This window comes from Malania oleifera, chromosome 9, assembly GCF_029873635.1.
Source record: "Malania oleifera isolate guangnan ecotype guangnan chromosome 9, ASM2987363v1, whole genome shotgun sequence".
NCBI lineage: Eukaryota > Viridiplantae > Streptophyta > Magnoliopsida > Santalales > Ximeniaceae > Malania > Malania oleifera.
Genome location: NC_080425.1, coordinates 93,771,898 through 93,793,108, shown reverse-complemented (window position 1 = coordinate 93,793,108; position 21,211 = coordinate 93,771,898). Strand labels below are relative to the sequence as shown.

The following is a 21,211-nucleotide window of genomic DNA, read 5'->3' as shown; positions in this document are numbered from 1 at the left end:
TTATATTTGGTTGATTTTTAAAACACTCTTATAATTGATCTGTAATTGCTCTATAATTACCCAAACTACCCTTCAATTATTTATTTATTGAAATATTGGTATCTGAAACTCTTTGAACACTTGATTAATCCACCAAGATAATGAACCTACGCATTTACCCTTTTCCACTTAAATACTAAGATATTATATCAAATGGAAAGTCGTAATCTCAAAACTCAAATATTTTCTCAAATACCCTCCAATTCTTGAATATTTTCTTTATAATTTTTTAAAAAACTAAAAAAATAGAGTTGTGGAGCACAATATAGACGATAATACAGTGCTTGGCATTCTTAGTAGTATTGTTAGAAAAAGGAAACATAATAATAACAAGTTTTTATTCATTTTTTTTTTTATCAAATAAAATTATAAAAATTTGAAAATTATATGTGTTGCTACTTTGTATTACAATAAATATCCAAGGACTCTTTATTTCATATAAAATCATCTCTCATTAGTTAGTGACAATCATCTTTCTTGCATTTCAACTTCAGTTAAATTGTTGAGAGTGGTAAAAATACTTCCATCTTTCATAATAATGGGCATCTCTCAACTACTATTATTGTAACCTTTGGCCTTCATCTAGTCATCTTTTTTTTTTTTTTTGATTACATAGGAACTCCAGCCACCAACGAGCCATTCGGACCCCCTGGTGCGGCACCAAACCTACGGATCAACGTCCTCCGCCCTTAGGTCTCGCTAAATAGGGTAAAGTCCGGAATGTGGACACAACTTTTGTGCATCAGTTAGACGTTCGGCCAACCCGACCCCCGGGACACATCTCTATTACCATCTATGGTCTCTACTAGCTCACAGAAAACTCTCATCATTCACTGTCTTCGCTGGCTCACAGAGCGAACTCTCACCATCCACGATCCCCATTGGCTCACAGAGTAAACTCTCACCATCCACAGATACTGCTGGCTCCATGAGTGTATTTACCTAGAATTGAACTCCCTATGCTCCTTACTTGTTGATGTCTTTCCACTGCGTCATGCCCGTGGGGACTTCATCTAGTCATCTTCCTATTACATTTAATTGACAAGTGAAAGATATTATTAAATATCACTCATAATTTTCTCATGGAAGACAATTAAACAAATTGAAAAAAATTAAATTTGGGCAAATAAGATTTAGCCTACATTCTAGTACTAAAGATAAGGTCTCATGAAACTTGGCAACTTTGAGATTTTTTCTTATTATTCCTCCTTTCCTTTTATTGAAGCACAACATCCCAAACCATATTGGGCTCCTTCTCGATCAATAAATGAAACTCAATATTCTAAAGCATGTCATAATTTTGTTGGTTCACATTAAGTTTTATACTCTTTGACATATTATCAAGACGAGGCAAAGCTAACTCTTCTATTCACGCACTTCATTGTGGGAAATTACACACATTTATATGGAAGTGGTGTGCAAGCTAATTGTATCATGTGTTGTAAAATGATTGAAAAATATATTTATAATAGAAATTACACATGTTTATACTTGATTAAACTTGTGTCTATCAAATCATAAATTCAAGACATTAATTCTAATAATGAAAAACATTATATATAAATTTGCAAAGTTTCTAAGCACTAAGAAGCTTAATTATTATAGTTGATTTCTCCTCTTTGGTGTCGCCTGAATGACTTTTGTAATTCCTCATGGGGTTTACCCCTAATTTTCTACTTGACATACACTGGAATTGGGTCTAAGACCATTATATTTGGTATTAGAGCCACCCTGAGGGTGATATCATGTGAATGGATCCATCCTGGGGTTGTTATCATGTGAGTGGATCATACATAGAGGTGTAAGTCACTTTGATGAAGACTCCATAAATTGGATGGGATAGACTATCACGATCCCACATTGGATGTATACTAGGGAGATCACTCTAACGAGGACATCAGAAATCGAACGGGAGAGCCTATCATGGTCTCACATCAAATGTGTACTAGGGAAATTTTGGACTTATAAGAAGGATTTGAACTTTAGCTAAGTGATATATCTTTTATAAGACAAATCCATGAGACCAGTAGATTAAAGCAGACAATACCTCATCGAAGTTGGACCCAAGACCATAACATTCTCGAGCCCTTTTAACCATATTTCAATATATTCAAGACATACACTAGTAGCAATAAATAAAGGGTATTTATTTGTAGTTTTCAACTACGGTCAAGAATCATTGTGTTTGTGCATGTTGGGGTAAGCACCAATCATTTAGTTTGAAAAGTAATTAATTACAAGTCAAATAAATGAAAAGAGATAGAACTAATCAAATTAATAAAGTTGGGGGAGGGGATTAATTTGATTAAAAAAAACATCATGATAATCTTTTTAATTGTGTGACATTAAAAAGTCTATAACAATCGCTCAATCATAATAGATGGTATTGAAGAATATTAGAGAAAAATAGTTATATTTTAAAGTATTGGAGTGCAACGTGAATCTAAGAAAGTGCACGCTAGCTAAGTGAAATATTCACTAATTGTGTATTACTTTCTTATTGATTGTTGAGTAAATAGAAACCACACACACACATATAGAGTAACCAACTTTGGCCAAACCGTTGCCGTTAATTTCCTTCAATGAAACCCTAATAATTTCTTTATTAATTGCTGAATACTTGAAGTTCATAACAAGCAGAGTAATGCTAAATATTGGATTGGAGACTTGAGGATCAAATTAGTTCTGCTTTGAAGTATTGGGGAGGAGTGTTCCACTAAGGAAGTGCGTGAAAAGTGCAAGAGCCTTGTTGGGTTCGTAACTTGGCGCCTCATGCCCTGCTCCTCTTATTGTAGAAAATGTTAGTCCATTGAACTCTAACGCATACCCAGCAACCTGTAAGACAAATTACAAATTTGTTCATCAATATAATCCTTTTGGCATAAAGCCAAAGTTCTTTAAAAGCACTTTGAGCTCAAGTGGAATTGAGTAAAAATTACCTCTTCGTTAAGGTACCAAGGATACCATGGAAACTTTGTAGTCATATTCATTGCTTTTATAGAACTTTTTGTTGAAGTAACTGGTAACACTCCATCAATATCACCACTGCTTTCAATTCATTACACACCCCTCATCAAATCGATATAATTTAATCATTGTTCTCTAAGTACAAGGTGTAAAGAAATATACATGTGACCTAATTTCCTATAGAATTCATAGCAAATTATTGCAAGTATTGATCTAACCAGCGAGCGCAACATGATTTATGTGGTTCAATATGTAATCAAAATAACAATCCATGAAGTGGTTGGCCTAAATGCAATTTTCTATCTCGTTGTATTTAAAATGCACTCAAATTTGCTTGTGTCGTGCTTAAAGTTAAAGTCAACTTTTTAAAAAACAAATAAAGGAGGATAATGGGTTGTTGAGTTGTGACCCATATTTAGAGGATATACACTTGAAAGTTGTTACAAATTAGAGGGCTTAGGAGTCACAAGACCACTAAGCCCTCAGTACATGAGACTTCTTTATCTGCTTGAACTAATTAAGTGGGGTGCATTGAAGGGGGGGGGGGGGGGAGGGTATGGGAGGGTGAAGTCCCCCTTCACAGTATGATATGGTATGTTTGAGTCAAGGTGTAATGTAATTGTATATCATATGAGGGTATTTTGAGATTTTCATACAGAATTATATATACACATTGTTTTTCATATGAGGGTTGAAACTCTAAGATTGTTTTTCATTATTATGCAAGGACTCCATGGATATATGCATATTATCAAACTACATAAATTCGTGTTCTTCTTCTCTCTTTTTGATTTTCTCTAATTTTTATATTTGCTATGTATGTGCGAGCATCATTTCACAACATTAGGTAATTGATAACATTTGCTATATCCCCATAACGTAAATCATTATTGATTATTTATTGTAACATCCCATTTTTTTAGGACATTGCCCTAATCTTTTGAATAATAAAAAATAATTCGTAAAGGTTTTGTCTCACTAGTGAAACTAAAGATCTAGTTGTTATTGTTTCCTTGGTTGTTGGTTAGGATCTAAAGTGCATATAAAGATTTTATAGTTTGGAGTGTTCACATTTTTAATTAGACAAAAATACTCTTCTTATGAATCAAAATTAACATTCTTTCAGTTTTTTTTATTTAGAAATTGAGTCCAATAGGAACTTTTATAAACGTAATCCTAAAATTAAAGGAGATAAACAAGCATATTTGATTTCTCAAATTTTGTCCATCTCTTCTTTGTATCCCTTAAAAGATAACATCGTGCTCTCTCTTTCTAATCGCAAAACTAAATATAACTAAACATTGCATTATTATTTCGTTTCAAATTAAAATCAAATCCAATGAAAAGTGTTAAGTTTTCATATTACAATATCAGTATAAAATGTTGAATGTAGGTACTACTACTACTACTACTAATAATAATAATAATAATAATAGCTTAGTAAAAATGGTATGAAGTTCATTATAACTCAAATTGTGAATAATCGAATCTTTATTACAAAAATAAATTTTATTCAATTGATATAGTACGTGGTTTATATATATATCTTGTAATATGTGACTCTGTATACAAAACACATGATCACACAATTGTGCTATTGCATGTGTATGCACACCCATACATGAGAGAGAGAGAGAGAGAGAGAGAGGAGAGAGAGAGAGAGAGAGAGAGAGAGAGAGAGAGAGAGAGAGAGAGAGAGAGAGAGAGAGAGAGAGAGAGAGAGAGAGAGAGAGAGTAACCAATTTAAAATTACCAACAATATTATAGAAGATCATTATAAAATCCAAACTCAATTAGGTTTATTCAATTCTATCATATCATATGACTAACATCGCATATGTAAATGTGTCATACCTAATATATACTTTAAAATCACAAACTTTAACTAGATAAGAGAAAAAAGATAACGAACCCAAATTCCCAAAAAAAAATTATTGTGATTTCAGCAATTCTAAAACCCTAACTTGACTAGGTATCTTATCTTAAACATAACATAGATTATTAGATTATACAAACAACTTTACATTAGCCTATTAACAAATCTTCTCTTGAAAAAATAAAAATAAAAATAAAGGATCAATAAAAGCCCACAATTTGGTGTAGACAAGCATCAATTAAACTACAAATTGGTGACAATTTTACCCATACCCATCTTTGGTATGCTATAATGGAATAAACTCAAAGTGGAATAAAATAAAAAATTATTTTTCTAATATGTAAAATTATAAAAGCAAATCCACACATCTATGGGCTTAGTATCTATAGAAATCGACCGCTCCTCTTCTATGGGTCTACATTTAGAAGAACATATTTATAAATTCTCTAACCCAATATGATTTCTCTCTCCATAAGAGCAAGCCCAATTTTTCAATAGTTGCTTAACTGGGTCTTACCCTATGCTTTATGTGCCTTGGTCATAGGTCAGGTTCTTCAATTGTTAGCATCTTACGATAATTAATTTTGCACTATGACTTTACAATGTCCCTCACTAGAGTTATGAACCATAAATTTTGAAATCACTTGTTGTGATTAGAAAAATGGTTTACATCCATAGGAACACATGTATGAATACTTGAATCCAATATAAATTGTCTCTTCATGGGAGCAAGTTCAATTTTATTATAGTTGCTCAAGTGGGTCTTACCCTGCACTTTACGTGCCTAGGTTACACGCTAGTTTTTTAACTATTAACACGTTAGGAAAGTTAACTTTACATCTCAACTTTACAATGTCCCCTTCTACAATTATGAATCATCCACTCTAATGCCACTTGTTATGATTGGGGAAATTCCTCATGGGTGGGTGATATAAATAGGTGAGCACTAACTTAATTCAAAAGTTTAAGACTTCATTTTTGAATCCAACTATTAACAATGCATCACATCTCGACACACTCAATGAGAGTGATGTTGCTCATGGTTACATCGACGGTTTCAGGAAAAAACAAATTCAAAAGGAAATCATCGACTGTTTCATCAAACCATCGATTGTTTCATTTAATCGTCAATGGTTTCATCAAACCATCAACGATTTTGTCTACTGCAAATTTAAATGTTAAAGATTCAAGGCAAATCATCACAATAAAGTCTGAGCAGTATCAAAGATCCAAAGTCAATTGTCTAAGGATCATATATGCTAACAAATCAAGAGTCTATTGATTCAAAAAAATTAAAGGAGCATATATATCAATTACGTAGATTTTATCTCAGATTTCATGGGATTTATGATATCTCCTTTATGTTTAACTATATCTGGTAAACTTGTTTAATTACCCCAACTAGTATCCTCCTTATGCACTTAGTGTTCACTTTTCATTTTTTGTAATGATGTCGTATTTGTGTGTGGCTCTTATACTTGGTGGAGTTCATAAACAAAGGAAGAAAAGCATATGGTTGAAGTTTTGGTGCTCTGCAGTAAGGACTCGTCGACGAGTGTGCCTCACTTGTTGTCGAGTAGATACCAAGAGCTCAAGAATTGCAGAAGTCTTGAGATACTGAGAGCAGGAAATGAGAAACTCGAAAACTCATTGATGAGTAGACTCACTAGTCGATAGGTGGTCTTCTTTATTTCATCGAAGAGTGCCCTAGTCTCGTCGATGAGTGTTCTGGGTTAAGAGGAAGAATTCAAATTTTGAATTGGAACGTTGTGACGATTGGGGATTCGAATGGAAGCCTCCGGTGGGTTATTAAATATACTATTCTGAGTATATTTTTGGAAGAAAGAGGGTGAGATAAGGAGAGAAGATCATTGTATACCGTTGTAGTGTGTATCTTTGATTTTCATAGTGAAACTCTTGTCGATTGCTCCCGTGGATGTAGGCTTTGCCGAATCACGTAATTCCTAGTGTCATTGTTCTTATTATTGTTTTCTTTATGTTTCTATGGTTGTGCAAGTATTCTGTATTCACCATTTAGATTGTTGTAATTGTATGTTTGATCCTTTAAATAATACTATTATTCCGCTATGCATTGTTGGAAGAGGCTTTATTACACAGCAAAATGGTATCAGAGCGAAGTTGTAATTGCTTCTGCATTAGAGAATCTCATGGTGCAACAAGGTTAATTTGGTGAAAGTATTATACAAATTTCAACCAGATAGCATAGGTGCAACTACTTGGAATGAATTAGGAGCAATCATTTATATTTGTTTGGCTAAAGATGTGTTGTATCACGTCATGGATAAGAATTCTCCAGCATTAGTTTGGTGAAAGCGGGAATGTCATTATATGTCTAAGGTTTCGTCAAAATCTGCAAGTGTAATGGAGGAAGATTCAGAATGTTGTGATGGAGATATGCTATGTGTTTCATCATGTTCGGAGTGCCTCACGGGTGTTTGGAGATATTAGATGCTCCTATCCTAGGAAATGGTTTGACACCTACAAGTCAGTTTATATTGGTTGTATTTTAGTGGAAAATAATATTTCATGCAAAAAATTTGTTATTGGAAATGTCAAAGTCGGAATGTATGATGTTGTTGTAAAAGCCATATGTGATGTAAAGCATGAATCGGGTCTAAGGAAGAATGTTATTTCATTAGGTATTTTAGATTGTGGAGAAATGACAGTGCGTGAAGGCGAATCGATAGTGACAAAAGGAGAAAAGATAGCGGGAAATATCTATGCACTGCAGGGTGTTACGGTTGTAGACGGAGTTGTTGAATCTAAATCAGATATTTTATGGCATATGCGGTTAAAGAATATAGGTGACTACATGTATTCAGATGTTTGGAAACCGATAATGATAGCATCAGGGAATGGACATATGTATTTCATGGATTTGTCATGAAGGGTCTTGGTATACTTCATGCGGTGGCTGAGGTGGAGAACCAGACCGAAAAAGGGATTCTCAAGTCAAACATTGGGGCTGAGTACGCTGATTTTGTTCAAAAAGTTTCATGAGCAGGGCGAGTCATATGCAAGGCTTGCAGGGTACTTCTTGGTAAAGTCAGTGAGTATGACGTGTTTCTCGTGTGACCGATTGCCAAAGGTATCTCTAGATGAGAAAGTTGTAGGTAAATTATGGGCAAGTTTTGCGGTAGACTACTCAGTTGTGAGTAGATGTCCACTGGTGCACTATTCTAGTGATGGAGGATCTATGCTTGATGTGATGTTCGAACAATACACTTTTATGGAGTATAAGAAAGGTGGGTTCAAGTTAAGTGATCCTATGGAAAACAAAAGGGTGATCGAGGACATGGCTTTTGTTGATGAAGTCATGGTGCACCGTACTCAGGTAAAGGAAGAGAAACAAATGCCAGAAAACTGTATCAACAGTAATCATGTTATTCAAGTGGTGTTAGGGACTCAGGGCAAAAATGTGGGGAGTTCTATCTTAGGTCAACAGTATCATCATATGAATAGACATGTGATGCAGGTGAAGTAATAGACTTAGGACAGAGATGACATAGTTCATATTGTAGGGAGTTTCAGCTCAGGAGACCAGCAGAATCACGGTAGACCCATGGGCATTATTAGATCACCACTCAGGTATAAATTTGACACTCTGGAGTTTTATGTATTCATTACTAGCAACAGCAAGGTATCTACTATTTTTCAAGTTTCAATGCATGGCAAAGAGAAAAATAGAAGAAAAAGTGTGATGGTAGATAAAATGGATGTATTGCATATGTACCAGGTGTGTGACTTGGTGAGACTTCTAGTGTGGAAGAGGGTGATAGTATGTAGTGATGTGATGTATCTATTGTGTGTGAATGACATGTTATTGGCTGGAAAGATTTTAACTAAAGCTAATCAATTGAGAACTTTGTTGAAAGTTTTTTACATGAATGTCTTGGATATGGCCAAGATGGGTTTTGGTTTGCTGATTTGTATGGACAGAACTACAGGGATATTCAATGTTATCTCAGGGTGGTTTTATGGACAAGGCTATAGGGAGATTGGTGTTATCTCGGGGTAGCTTTATGGATGGAATCGTAGGGAGACTTTGTTTGTTGTCTCAAGGGGGTTTCGTGGAGAATCAATATGGAATGTCTACCGTACGATACCCAAGGACAGGCTGTGATTGTAGTGACCCAAAGAATAATAGCATTTTAATAATAAAGAGGGAGAGAAAATAGATACAGAAAAAGAAGGAGGCCGTAGACTTTGTCAATGACATTGCATTTTGGGGATAATTTTAATTTTAGGAAACTGCCAGGACTCGTCGATGAATACAAGGGTTCGTCGACGAGTGCAAAAGAAAATTCGTTGACGAATACAAGGCTTCGTCGATGAGAAAATACCGAAAGACAATTTTTGGCTGCTCTGAATTTCATCGATGAATACAGGGTCTCGTCGACGAATTTAATGAAGGACTCGTGGATGAGGTGACGTGTCTCGTCGACGAATCTGGCCCTATAAATAGCTAAAAACCGGATTTTTAACCCATTTTTCACGCTCCTCTCTCTCTCCTCTCTCTCCCTACATCACTCTCTCCCTTCTCTCTTCGTTTCTGGCCTCGTTGGTCGCCGGATCGAAGATATGAAGTTACCACGACGCTCCTGGCGAAGTTCTCTGCAAGTTTGTCGGAGTGGATCGTTGGGGAATCGAAGTTGGATTTCATCCCAAATTCAGGGTAAGACCTTTTAGTCCCTTTTTGGCCTTATGATAGTTATAGAAAATGATGTAGGCAGAGAAATACTGATATTATGTTCTGACATATATTAGTTTCAGGGTGTTTTGTAAGAGGCCCTGTGGGTATTAGGCTAGTATTCCATAGGGGCATTCCAGTAGTTAGGTAAGGGAAATATGCTATGCTAGGTATTTTAAAAATATTATACAGTTTATTTAATGATGAAAATTATGTATTACAGTATCGTGTGGCTTTTGAATATGAATATAGTACGAATATAAGTTTTACGAAATTTCAGTATCCTGATTTTACGATATTTTAGTACCATGATTTTATGGATTTTAGTACCATGATTTTTATGAATCTCAGTACCATGATTACACGAATATTAGTATTATGATTATGCAGTTTCATTATTATGATTATATAGTTCTCAGTATTACAACATATGAATTACAGTGCAGTTATGCAGCATCATGATTAATTTAGTACTTCAGAATCATGGTAATTCAAATATATATATATATATATATATATAGAAATATACTATATAATATCAGACCCTGTTGGACTTGCAGCTACAGAGGACGGTACTGTTGCTACAGATGCTATGTTAGTTTATGAGTGCAATCACCTATTTAGATAATACGTGGTAAGGTCGTTCACCTAGGCCCTTGAAGAGGTTAGGCTCCCCATCTAGATATGGGTTGAGGTGAGCAGATCAACCTATGGAGTATAGTGATTTATTCCTGGTTGACTAGTTAGGGTAAATCCAGCCTACGGGCCACACAACCCTGTCATGAGGGGGTAAGTCATGATACACAGATAGCCACAGGGAACATTTTCAGTTATTATTACGTATGTATAGATTTGCAAAAACAGGGAACATACTTACTTATACTAGAAGTATTTTGAATAATAAACTCCAATACTGTCATGTTAAGCAATAGGGACAGGGGTGGTGAATTTTATTACTTATACCGTACTTACATATTCAGTTATACACGTTTACATGAAAACAAATTCCATGATATACAGTAGCTCATTTTCCAAACACTAGTAATAACATATTTCTTCTTACTAAGCGTTGGCTCATCCTAGTGTTCAATTATTTTTCAGGTGATCCAGGTAGGCGAGTAGATCAGGCTTGCAGGTAGAGGGGCTTTAGTGGTGCCCTGTCAGAGAGTGAGTACATTTTTGGAAATGATTTTTGTATACCCTAGCTAGCTGAGGGCGCTTTGGGAACAGAGATATGTACATATTTTGGGAAACATGTAGTACTCTGGTATTGTGTGGTATTGTATATATATGTTCATATGGTTATGTCTATTTGATTTATGCTTTTCGCTGCTTAGGTTCATGGTTGGGTCTATCCCAGTATGGTATCAGAGCATTTAGATAATCATAGTATATATTTAAAATAATAATAATGATAAATATAATCAGTTTATTAAGCAAGTCGTTACAGTGATATTCGGGATATGTCAAAGGTCCTTCATGATTGTGCAATGGGGTGTTTTAGCAGGAAACATAGTGAACCGTCAATTGTCAGTTTTGTTGAAAACTATACAGGGGGCTTTGGTGATATAAGGCTTGCAACAGTTTTTATGTTTTCTATTGTGGAAAGGTCTTGTTGGAAGCCTAGGGTGAAGTCTTCAGGTGATGCATCTACAACTGCATCGGAGTTGATGGTAGAATCTGAAACTACCATCGGCAAGTTCAAGCGGCGTTGCTTGGACTTGGTGCATGTCTTTAAGTGATAAAAAGGAGACGGCCCCAACTAAACATTTTAAGGTCGAGGTGGAGCAATCAGATATGTTTTTCAAGTTCTTATAAGGGGCGTATAATCGCTAAGGTGGAGATTGTTGTATTTTTGTGTGACACTTATACTTGGTGGAGTTCATAAATAAAGGAAGAAAAACATATGATTGAAGTTTTGGTGCTTTGCAGTAGGGACTCATCGACGAGTGTGCCTCACTCGTCGACAAGTAGATACCAAGAGCCCGAGAATTGCAGAAGTTTTGAGATACCGAGAGCTGGAAATCAGAAACTTGAAGACTCGTTGACGAGTAGACTGACTAGTCAACGAGTGGTCTTCTCTCTTTCGTCGACGGGTGTCTTGTTATCGTCGACGAGTGTTCTAAGCTGTAAGGAGGAATTCAATATTTGAATTGGAACGTTGCGACGATTGGGGATTCGGAGGGAAGCCTCCTTAGAGTTATTAATTATACTATTCTGCGTATATTTTTGGAAGAGAGAGGGTGAGAGAAGGAGAGAAATATCATTGTAGTATGTATCTTTGATTTTCATAGTGAAACGCTTGCTGATTGCTCCCATGGATGTAGGCTTTGCAGAACCACGTAATTCTTGGTATCGTTGTTCTTATTATTGTTTTCTTTATGTTGCTATGGTCGTGGAAGTATTATGTATTCATCATTTAAATTGTTGTAAGCGTATGTTTGATCCTTTACAATAATAGTATTATTCTGCTGTGCATTGTTGGAAGAGGCGTTATTACACAACAAAGGAAAATTACAATTTTCTGCTCTTCTCATTTTTTTTCTTTAACAGCTATGTATATAAACATACATCACATATTCAAATTTTTTATTGTGAGACAAATTGACAAGTGAAATTCTCTACAATTAAAATTATACATTCTTTAAAAATAAAAAATAAAAAACCCACTTGGGATGCCTTTCAAGTCTATAAGTACCCCCAAATGGTCTTACAAGTAAAGCATGTCATGCACCTAACCTAACTAAAACGGCATTCAATAGTAGTGAAGGATTAGGGTGTGTCTGTTTTGTTTGGCTAATGTTTTAACAGGATGGAGCTAGACTAATTGTTGGGTATACCATTTGCGACGATACATAGGCATTAGTGAAATAAAGGCTAACGCTAATTCACTGAAATAAAAATGAATGCATTCATTTTGAAACCTCAGAATATAATTAATGTTAAATAATGCAATTACCTATATAGCCATAATCGAACGCCATTCGCCATTAACTCTTGTAAAATAGAGAACATTGACGATGGGCTATCTTCCCATTTTTCTAGAGTCTCACTGCAATGTTTAATTTTGAAATATTTAATTAGATGTTAACGTTCTAAGCAACGTGCCAGCACGCATGCTAGTGTACATAAATTGAGAAGAGCATTGTCTATAGTATACCTGCAACCAGACCAAGGATACTTGAGTTTGGTAAGATTAGCATGGAGGGCTTGCTGAACATCAGGCCTATTCAAATAAGCATGGACGTAATTGTCACTGCATGGATCAAATTGCTCCTGCCCATCACATAATTATACAAATTAATGTACACAACATAAGAAATACTTATGTTACATATATATAATTATTTATTTATATATGGACACACATGTATACATGCATATATACATAAGTACATACAAGCAATTAAGATAAACCTAGCAAGTTACTTGGTCTGTAAATAATTTTAATATGTCCATTCTTATTTGGATATTTTTTTGAAATGAAGAAAGATCTCCGACTGTTTAGAAAATTTATCATTTATGATTTTTTTTTTGTATAAATTACTGCAAACAAATCAAAAATCGTTATCCATAGGCAATATAAGTGTTTATTTGTAAGTGGTACTAAATAGAGGCTCAAGATTGCAAACAATAATTTTATTTCTACGATTATATAAGGCACGGGCACTTCAACTTACGCAATTAGTTTTGCTATCAGGCCTGATCTTGGTATTATTGGAAGAGGGACATAATGGAGCATAAATGTTGTAGATGTCAATATTGGCAACATCCTTACGATACACCTTCAAGGCTGCCACACACCTAGGAGATTGAAAGGTGGCTGTTGCAGAGAAATTACATTGCGTCTGAATTTCAATATTGGTTTCATCGGAGATAATCGCATGGGTCGCCAAATAATCATACCTTCCTCTCCTATCAGTTTCATAATTAATCAATGCATTTCCTATCTGCGACCATATCACAAATAATATATATAGTTAATTCAATCCAATTAATTAATTGTACATATACTATGTACACACATACATGCACATGCATTATTATTAGAATAATGATGCTAAGCCCCATTCGATGTTTATATTTCATATAAATATAAATATATAATTGAGTTACCCTTATATGACAACTCTAATTTGTTAAATTGTAAAGTCTTTTTCAAGCATTCAAAGTCTAACATAGGGGCTGTACTATTCATATGGTGATTGTACTATTTATATGGTGGCTGCACTATTCATTTGATGGCTGCACAAGTCTACAAAGGTGGCTACACTATTCATTTGGTGGTTGCACTATTCATTTAGTGGCTGCACAAGTCTACAAAGGTGGCTACACTATTCATTCGATGACTTTGAAAAAGAGGCTTACAAAATCCCTATAAATAGGGAAGTGGTGGTGAAGGAAGTTGTATCCATCCCAAGCATCTCCAACTCCACCTTTAGAGAGAGATCAAGTGCACTCCTACAAAGTATCTCTGTTGTAGCCCGTGTTTCTTGTTTCTCCTAATTTGAGAGAAGTTGTATTATTATTTTTTTTTCATAGTGGATTCCTTCTACTCTTACCCGTGGTTTTTCCCTCAATTTGTTTGGAGGTTTTCCACGTAAATCTTGGTGTCAATTCCTCTTTTCTAATTTCTTGTTTTAGCTGTGTGATACTGTTCCTACCCATTCAATTTCCTAACAGTGGTATCAGAGCCTTGGGTTACGGCCTTTGGGTTGGGGTTACTATTCACAGCTACTATTCACACGTGTCACCGGATACTTTTACAGTATTGTGAATGTATACGAGATTTGTTCAAGTATACAGTTCCATTCATTTACGATACTGTTCACGTATACGGTATTGATCACGGTGAAAAAGTGGGAGCCGGGTTAGTGGAGGAGCAGATCTTATCTACTACAATGGCAGCAAAGTACGAAATTGAGAAGTTCAATGGGGGTAATTTCTCCCTTTGGAAATTGAAGATGAAAGCGGTCCTGAGAAAGGACAATTGCTTAGCGGCAATTGGAGACAGACCAATAGGGATAACTAACGAAAAATGGAGCGAGATGGATGACAATGCTGTGGCTAATCTTCATCTAGCATTAGCAGATTCGGTGTTATCAAGCATTGCAGAGAAGAAGTCAGCAAAAGAAATTTGGGATGCACTGACAAAGCTCTATGAGAATATTGAGCCAACCGAATGAGCGGAGCTTCTACTCCAAAGTCTGCCAGATTCGTATGATCAACTCATCATCAACATTACAAATAATATTTAGTCAGATAATCTAGTCTTCGATGATGTTGCGGCAGCTGTTCTGGAAGAGGAATCCAGACGCAAAAACAAGGAAGACAGATCGTCCAGTTCTCAACAAGTTGAGGCACTACCGATGATGAGAGGAAGATCAACAGAACGTGGCCCTAGTGGGAGTCACAATCATGGTAGATCAAAGTCAAGGAGTAAGAAGAATTTTAAATGTTACAACTGTGGCAAAAGGGGGCACATCTCGAAGGATTGTTGGCATAAGAAGAAGAATGCAGGGAAAGCTCCTGAGGAGAACGCTTCTCAAGGATGCACTGCGAGTACTTCCAGTGATGGCGAAATCCTGTACAGCGAAGCAGAAACGATCTCTAATGGCGGTAAGAAACTTACTGATGTATGGATCATGGATTCAGGAGCAACTTGGCACATGACCTCTCGTCGAGATTGGTTCCACTCTTATGAACCTGTTTCAGGCGGATCTATATTCATGGGTAATGATCATGCCTTAGAGATCGCTGGAGTTGGTAATATTAAACTGAAAATGTACGACGGTACAATTCGCACCATTCAAGGGGTACGACATGTGAAGGGCTTGAAGAAAAATTTACTGTCTCTCGGACAGTTAGATGACCTTAGCTGTAAGACCCTTATTGAAAATGGGATCTTGAAGGTTGTCAAAGGCGCGCTTGTATTGATGAAAGCAGAGAAGATCGTGGCAAATCTATACACACTGCTAGGAAATACTATACAACAGGGAGACGCATCAGTTGCATCAACCCAGGAAGAATCAACGATAATGTGGCATCGTAAACTTGGCCACATGTCTGAACGTGGTCTGAAGATTCTTTCAGAACGTAATCTTCTTCCCGGACTCAAATCAGTAAGTCTACCTTCCTGTGAGCATTGTGTTACAAGTAAGCAACATAGAATAAAATTTGAAAGATCTATTGCCAGAAGCAAACACATTCTAGACTTGATTCATTCTGACGTATGGGAATCACCAGTTCCATCCCTAGGAGGAGCGCATTATTTTGTATCATTTATTGATGACTACTCCAGGAGATTATGGGTGTATCCAATCAAGAGGAAGTCAGATGTGTTTCTAGTGTTCAAAGAATTCAAAGCGCAGGTGGAACTTGAATCTGGAAAAAGAATCAAGTGCTTAAGGATAGATAATGGAGGAGAATATAAAGATGGCAATTTTATTTCATTTTGCAAGCAAAATGGTATTCAAAGGCAGTTCACTGTTGTGCATACACCTCAGCAAAATGGCGTAGCAGAGCGGATGAATAGAACCATATTGGAAAGGACCAGAGCCATGTTGAAGACTGCAGATCTAGCCAAGTCATTCTGGGCTGAAGCAGTCAAAACCGCTTGTTATGTGATAAATCAATCACCGTCAACAACAATTGGTTTGAAGACACCAATGGAGATGTGGATTGGTAAGCCAGCCCAATATTCTTCTCTTCACATTTTTGGATGTCCTGCATATGTAATGTATAATACCCAGGAAAGAACTAAACTGGACCCAAAGTCTAGGAAATGCATATTCTTGGGTTATGCTGACGGAGTCAAGGGGTATCGTCTGTGGGATCCCACTGCCCGCAAGGTTGTAGTCAGCAGAGATGTGATATTTTTAGAAAATGAAATGCAAAATAAAGAAAACAACAGCACTTCAGAAACGAATACTGTTCAGATAGAAGAAAATAAAGATTCTTCTGAAACCGCACCAGAGCATGAGGAACAAGAATCAAATGAGGCCAATGATACAGAAGTTCGACGTTCAGTACGTGAAACAAGGAAACCATCATGGCACTCAGATTATGTCATGGCAAGCAATACTGCATATTGTCTTCTAACAGAAGATGGAGAGCCATCAACTTTCCATGAGGCTATTAGTAGCACTGATGTTTCTTTGTGGATGACAGCAATGCAGGAAGAAATTGAAGCCTTGTACAGAAATAATACATGGGAGCTTGTTCCATTACCACATGGACGTAAAGCCATTGGAAATAAATAGGTCTACAAGATCAAACGAGATGGTAATGATCAGGTGGAACGATATCGTGCAAGACTGGTAGTAAAAGGGTATGCTCAGAAAGAAGGTATTGACTTTAATGAGATATTTTCTCCAATTGTTAGACTTACTACTATCAGAACTGTATTGGCTATGTGTGCTGTGTTTGATTTATATCTAGAGCAGTTAGACGTGAAAACTGCTTTTCTTCATGGAGAACTTGAAGAAGAAATTTACATGCTCCAACCAGAAGGTTTTGAAGAAAAAGGAAAAGAAAGCTTGGTTTGCAGGTTAACCAAATCTCTGTACGGTTTAAAGCAGGTGCCAAGATGTTGGTACAAGAGATTTGATTCCTTCATAATTAGTCTCAGATACAACAGACTCAGTATAGACCATTGTACGTACTACAAGAGGTTTGGTAATAATGATTTCATTATTTTATTGTTGTATGTGGATGATATGTTGGTTGTAGGCCCCAACAAAGAAAGAGTCCAAGAATTAAAGGCACAATTGGCTAGGGAGTTTGATATGAAGGATTTGGGACCAGCAAACAAGATTTTAGGGATGCAAATTAACCGAGACAGAAAAGACAAGAAGATTTGGCTTTCTCAAAAGAATTATTTGAAGAAAGTCTTGCGACGCTTCAACATGCAAGATTGTAAGCCAATTTCTACCCCAATTATCCTCAAGTATGTGTCCTAGCAATGAAGCAGAGAGGATGGAATTGTCTCGAGTGTCGTATGCATCAGCAGTGGGAAGCCTAATGTATGCTATGATTTGTACAAGACCAGATATTGCTCAAGCAGTTGGTACGGTCAGTCGGTTCATGGTGAATCCTGGTAGAGAGCATTGGAATGCTGTGAAGAGGGTTCTAAGATACATTAAAGGGACCTCAGATGCTGCATTATGTTACGAAGGATCAGAATTTATTGTCAGGGGATATGTTGATTCAGATTTTGCAGGTGATCTTGACAAAAGAAAATCCACTATAGGTTATGTGTTTACTCTTGCAGGAGGAGCAGTAAGCTGGGTATCAAAGTTGCAGACTGTTGTGGCATTGTCTACGAATGAAGCTGAATATATGGCAGCTACGCAGGCTTGTAAGGAGGCAATATGGATTAAAAGACTATTGGAAGAACTCGGGCACAGTCAAGAGGAAATTTCTCTATATTGTGACAGTCAGAGTGCCTTGCATATTGCAAGGAATCTAGCTTTTCATTCTAGGACAAAACACATCGGAGTACAGTATCACTTCATTCGAGAAGTTGTGGAAGAAGGAAGTGTGGACATGCAAAAGATTCACACTAAAGACAACCTAGCAGATGTTATGACAAAACCAATCAACACTGACAAGTTCATATGGAGTAGATCCTCTTATGGCTTAACAGAAACGTAAGTGGCATGAAACTGGCAAGACTAGAAAGGATGAAAAAAAAAAAAAGAAAAAAAAAAGGGGGATTTGAAAATGACTTTAAGTGGGAGAATGTTAAATTGTAAAGTCTTTTTCAAGCATTCAAAGTCTAACATAGGGGCTGTACTATTCATATGGTGATTGTACTATTTATATGGTGGCTGCACTATTCATTTGATGGCTGCACAAGTCTACAAAGGTGGCTACACTATTCATTTGGTGGTTGCACTATTCATTTAGTGGCTGCACAAGTCTACAAAGGTGGCTACACTATTCATTCGACGACTTTGAAAAGGAGGCTTAGAAAATCCCTATAAATAGGGAAGTGGTGGTGAAGGAAGTTGTATCCATCCCAAGCATCTCCAACTCCACCTTTAGAGAGAGATCAAGTGCTCTCCTACAAAGTATCTCTGTTGTAGCCCGTGTTTCTTGTTTCTCCTAATTTGAGAGAAGTTGTATTATTATTTTTTTTTTCATAGTGGATTCCTTCTACTCTTGCCCGTGGTTTTTCCCTCAATTTGTTTGGGGGTTTTCCACGTAAATCTTGGTGTCAATTCCTCTTTTCTAATTTCTTGTTTTAGCTGTGTGATACTGTTCCTACCCATTCAATTTCCTAACATAATTTATCCTTTATCTTTGTGAAATTCTTTGTAGTGGCTTTATCCACATTTCATTTCAAAAGAAACCTCAAGTCTCTATTTTATAATATATCCCTTTTGATTCCTAGGATCATAATTATAAAATGCTCTGTTTATTTTTGGGTCATAATACAAGAATTTACAAATTAGATAAGAATTTATTAAAAGAGTTCCAGGTGAAAACGAGAATGTCAAAGTTTAGAAGTCCTCGAAAAGTAGTATGAGAAAATCCTCAAATAGATTGGTTGAAACTAACTATAAATGACTCTTGTAAAGGTGTGGTGGTGACATCTGTGACTCATCGGGTAATATTAAGGCTACTTTCTCTGAAAAATTTGAGTCAGGTACTAACAATGGAGCAGAGTTATGGGCTCTTACTGGTGGTGTTTGACTCTATAAAGAGTTGGAATATTAGAATATATGTATTGAAAGGGACTCGAAATTGGTGGTGGATGACTTACACCTAGAATTTGTTTCTCCTGATATTTATGGACTTTTGGGAATTGTTGTAGAAGAAGTTCTAAGGTCTTCGGTTCTCTATAAAGTACAAATTTAGAGAAGGTAATCAGGTGATGAATTTTTTGGCTTGTCAAGGCGAGGGAGGCAACATGAGGAAATATTTAATAGGTGATGTGTTGTTGAATAAAATAAGAGCTCTCATTCGTATGGATAAGATGAGTATTCCAAGCCGTCGTCTTTAATTTTCATCATTTATTTTTCCTCTGTTTTCCTCTAGTTTATGTTTGCAGGTAGTTGACATTATTTTGTAGGTAATTCTTTTATATATATTTGTTTTGTTTTGTTTTGATTACATACATGCCGGATAATGACATGATTTTTTTAGTATTGGTCTTGATGCTTGGTATTATTATCATTAGTATTGGTCAAATATAATTTTTAACTAGTAAAATGGTCATCACCATGCTATGGGACAATTTAAAACGTAAAATTTGAAAAAAAAAAAAAATTTACATGTTCCATTAAAATACTTTATAACATAATTAATATTTCAATGATATGAGGGGCAGTGATGTAATTTTACCTGAAATATATTGTAAATGAAATAAAACAGCAGGGGGCATGAGGTGGAATTTTTAGTTCAGTTTTGGGCAGCTTCAGAACAGAGTGTTTTTTCCACAGCCGAGAGATTGCAGCGCAGGAGTCTTCTTCACCCGAGCGCAGGACGTCTTCTTCTTCCACAGCTGCAGCGAGTCTTCCTCTCTTCAGCCGCGAGTCTTCACCAGCGCGAGAGAAGGAGACGGCAGGAGGACGTTCGGCATTGGGAGGTGCACGCTCAGGTAAAGAAGAGGTAATGCACAGATCTATTTCTTGGGAGGGATTTTTTTAGGGAAACTAGAGAGAAGGATAGGAAGAAGCCTAGGGTTCTTCGCAGGTGCGAGGGGCTTTTTTGGATTGTTCTTGGACTGATTTTCAGAGGAGATTGATAAGCCAAGAAAGGGAAAATCTGTGCATATATATTTGTTTCCCTGGATTTAATATAGTATTTTGGAATGTGAGTTTCTCTCGTGGATGTAGGTCACTTTTTGGGCCGAACCACGTAAACTTGTTCTTATGATTGTGCTTGTGGCATGTTTATGTTTTCATGAATTCATTGAGGCTTTGCTGAATTTATTTGGTGAATAAATTATTTTTCTTGATCAGAATTATAACACATGGACACGTTAAAATAAACAAGTTTAAGTTTAGGTGTGATTATAGTTGATGCTCCGACAAAATCAGATTGTTATTGTGGTTTGTTTGAAATTAATTAAAATCTGAAAATATAATTAGCAATCAGTTGAATTACACACAACAAAAAAAATATATAATATCTTAAAGATATATGTGTGCATGCGTAGGCACATAGTCACGTAGTCTAACTAATTTTGCACTAAATCATCAAAATAATGAATCTACAAAATAAATAATAAAACAAATTTAAAGTTAAAACAAATAAAATATGACAAATCAAGAACCTAATATGAATCTTTATTAAGTGCTTTGAAACCCAATTTAAGAGGCAGAAGAAATGCAAGTGTATCCAAAGTCTATAATCTTCTTGATGTTCATAAAATATCGTTGATTCACATAGTTAAAAGCTTTCCCCAACTCTAATTTGCAAAGTAAGTCTATCCTTTTTGTTTTCCTCCAAAAGTCAATGCATTCATTTTGCACTAAAAAAGCATCAAGAATCTGTCTATTACTCATAAACCCCAATCGATTCTCTAAAACTATAGAAGGGAATAGCTAAAGTTTTAGTCATAATTTTGTAAAAAGGCCAATAGGTCTGAAGCCTCTCACATTTTGTGC

The 21,211-nt window shown here is 36.0% G+C and overlaps 1 protein-coding gene across 1 annotated transcript in view; it reads right to left on the bottom strand.

Moving 5' to 3' along the window:
• Positions 1-2,718: 2,718 nt before the first annotated feature.
• LOC131163585 (serine carboxypeptidase-like 40) overlaps positions 2,719-21,211 on the bottom strand; it is a 36,070-nt gene continuing 17,577 nt past the window's right edge. Inside the window, exons 4-8 of the mRNA XM_058120175.1 lie at positions 13,274-13,543; positions 12,754-12,869; positions 12,553-12,645; positions 2,979-3,084; positions 2,719-2,874 (exon numbers count right to left, since the gene is read on the bottom strand). Of these exons, the coding sequence (XP_057976158.1) occupies positions 2,719-2,874; positions 2,979-3,084; positions 12,553-12,645; positions 12,754-12,869; positions 13,274-13,543 (741 nt within the window). The remainder of the gene's footprint in view (positions 2,875-2,978; positions 3,085-12,552; positions 12,646-12,753; positions 12,870-13,273; positions 13,544-21,211) is intronic.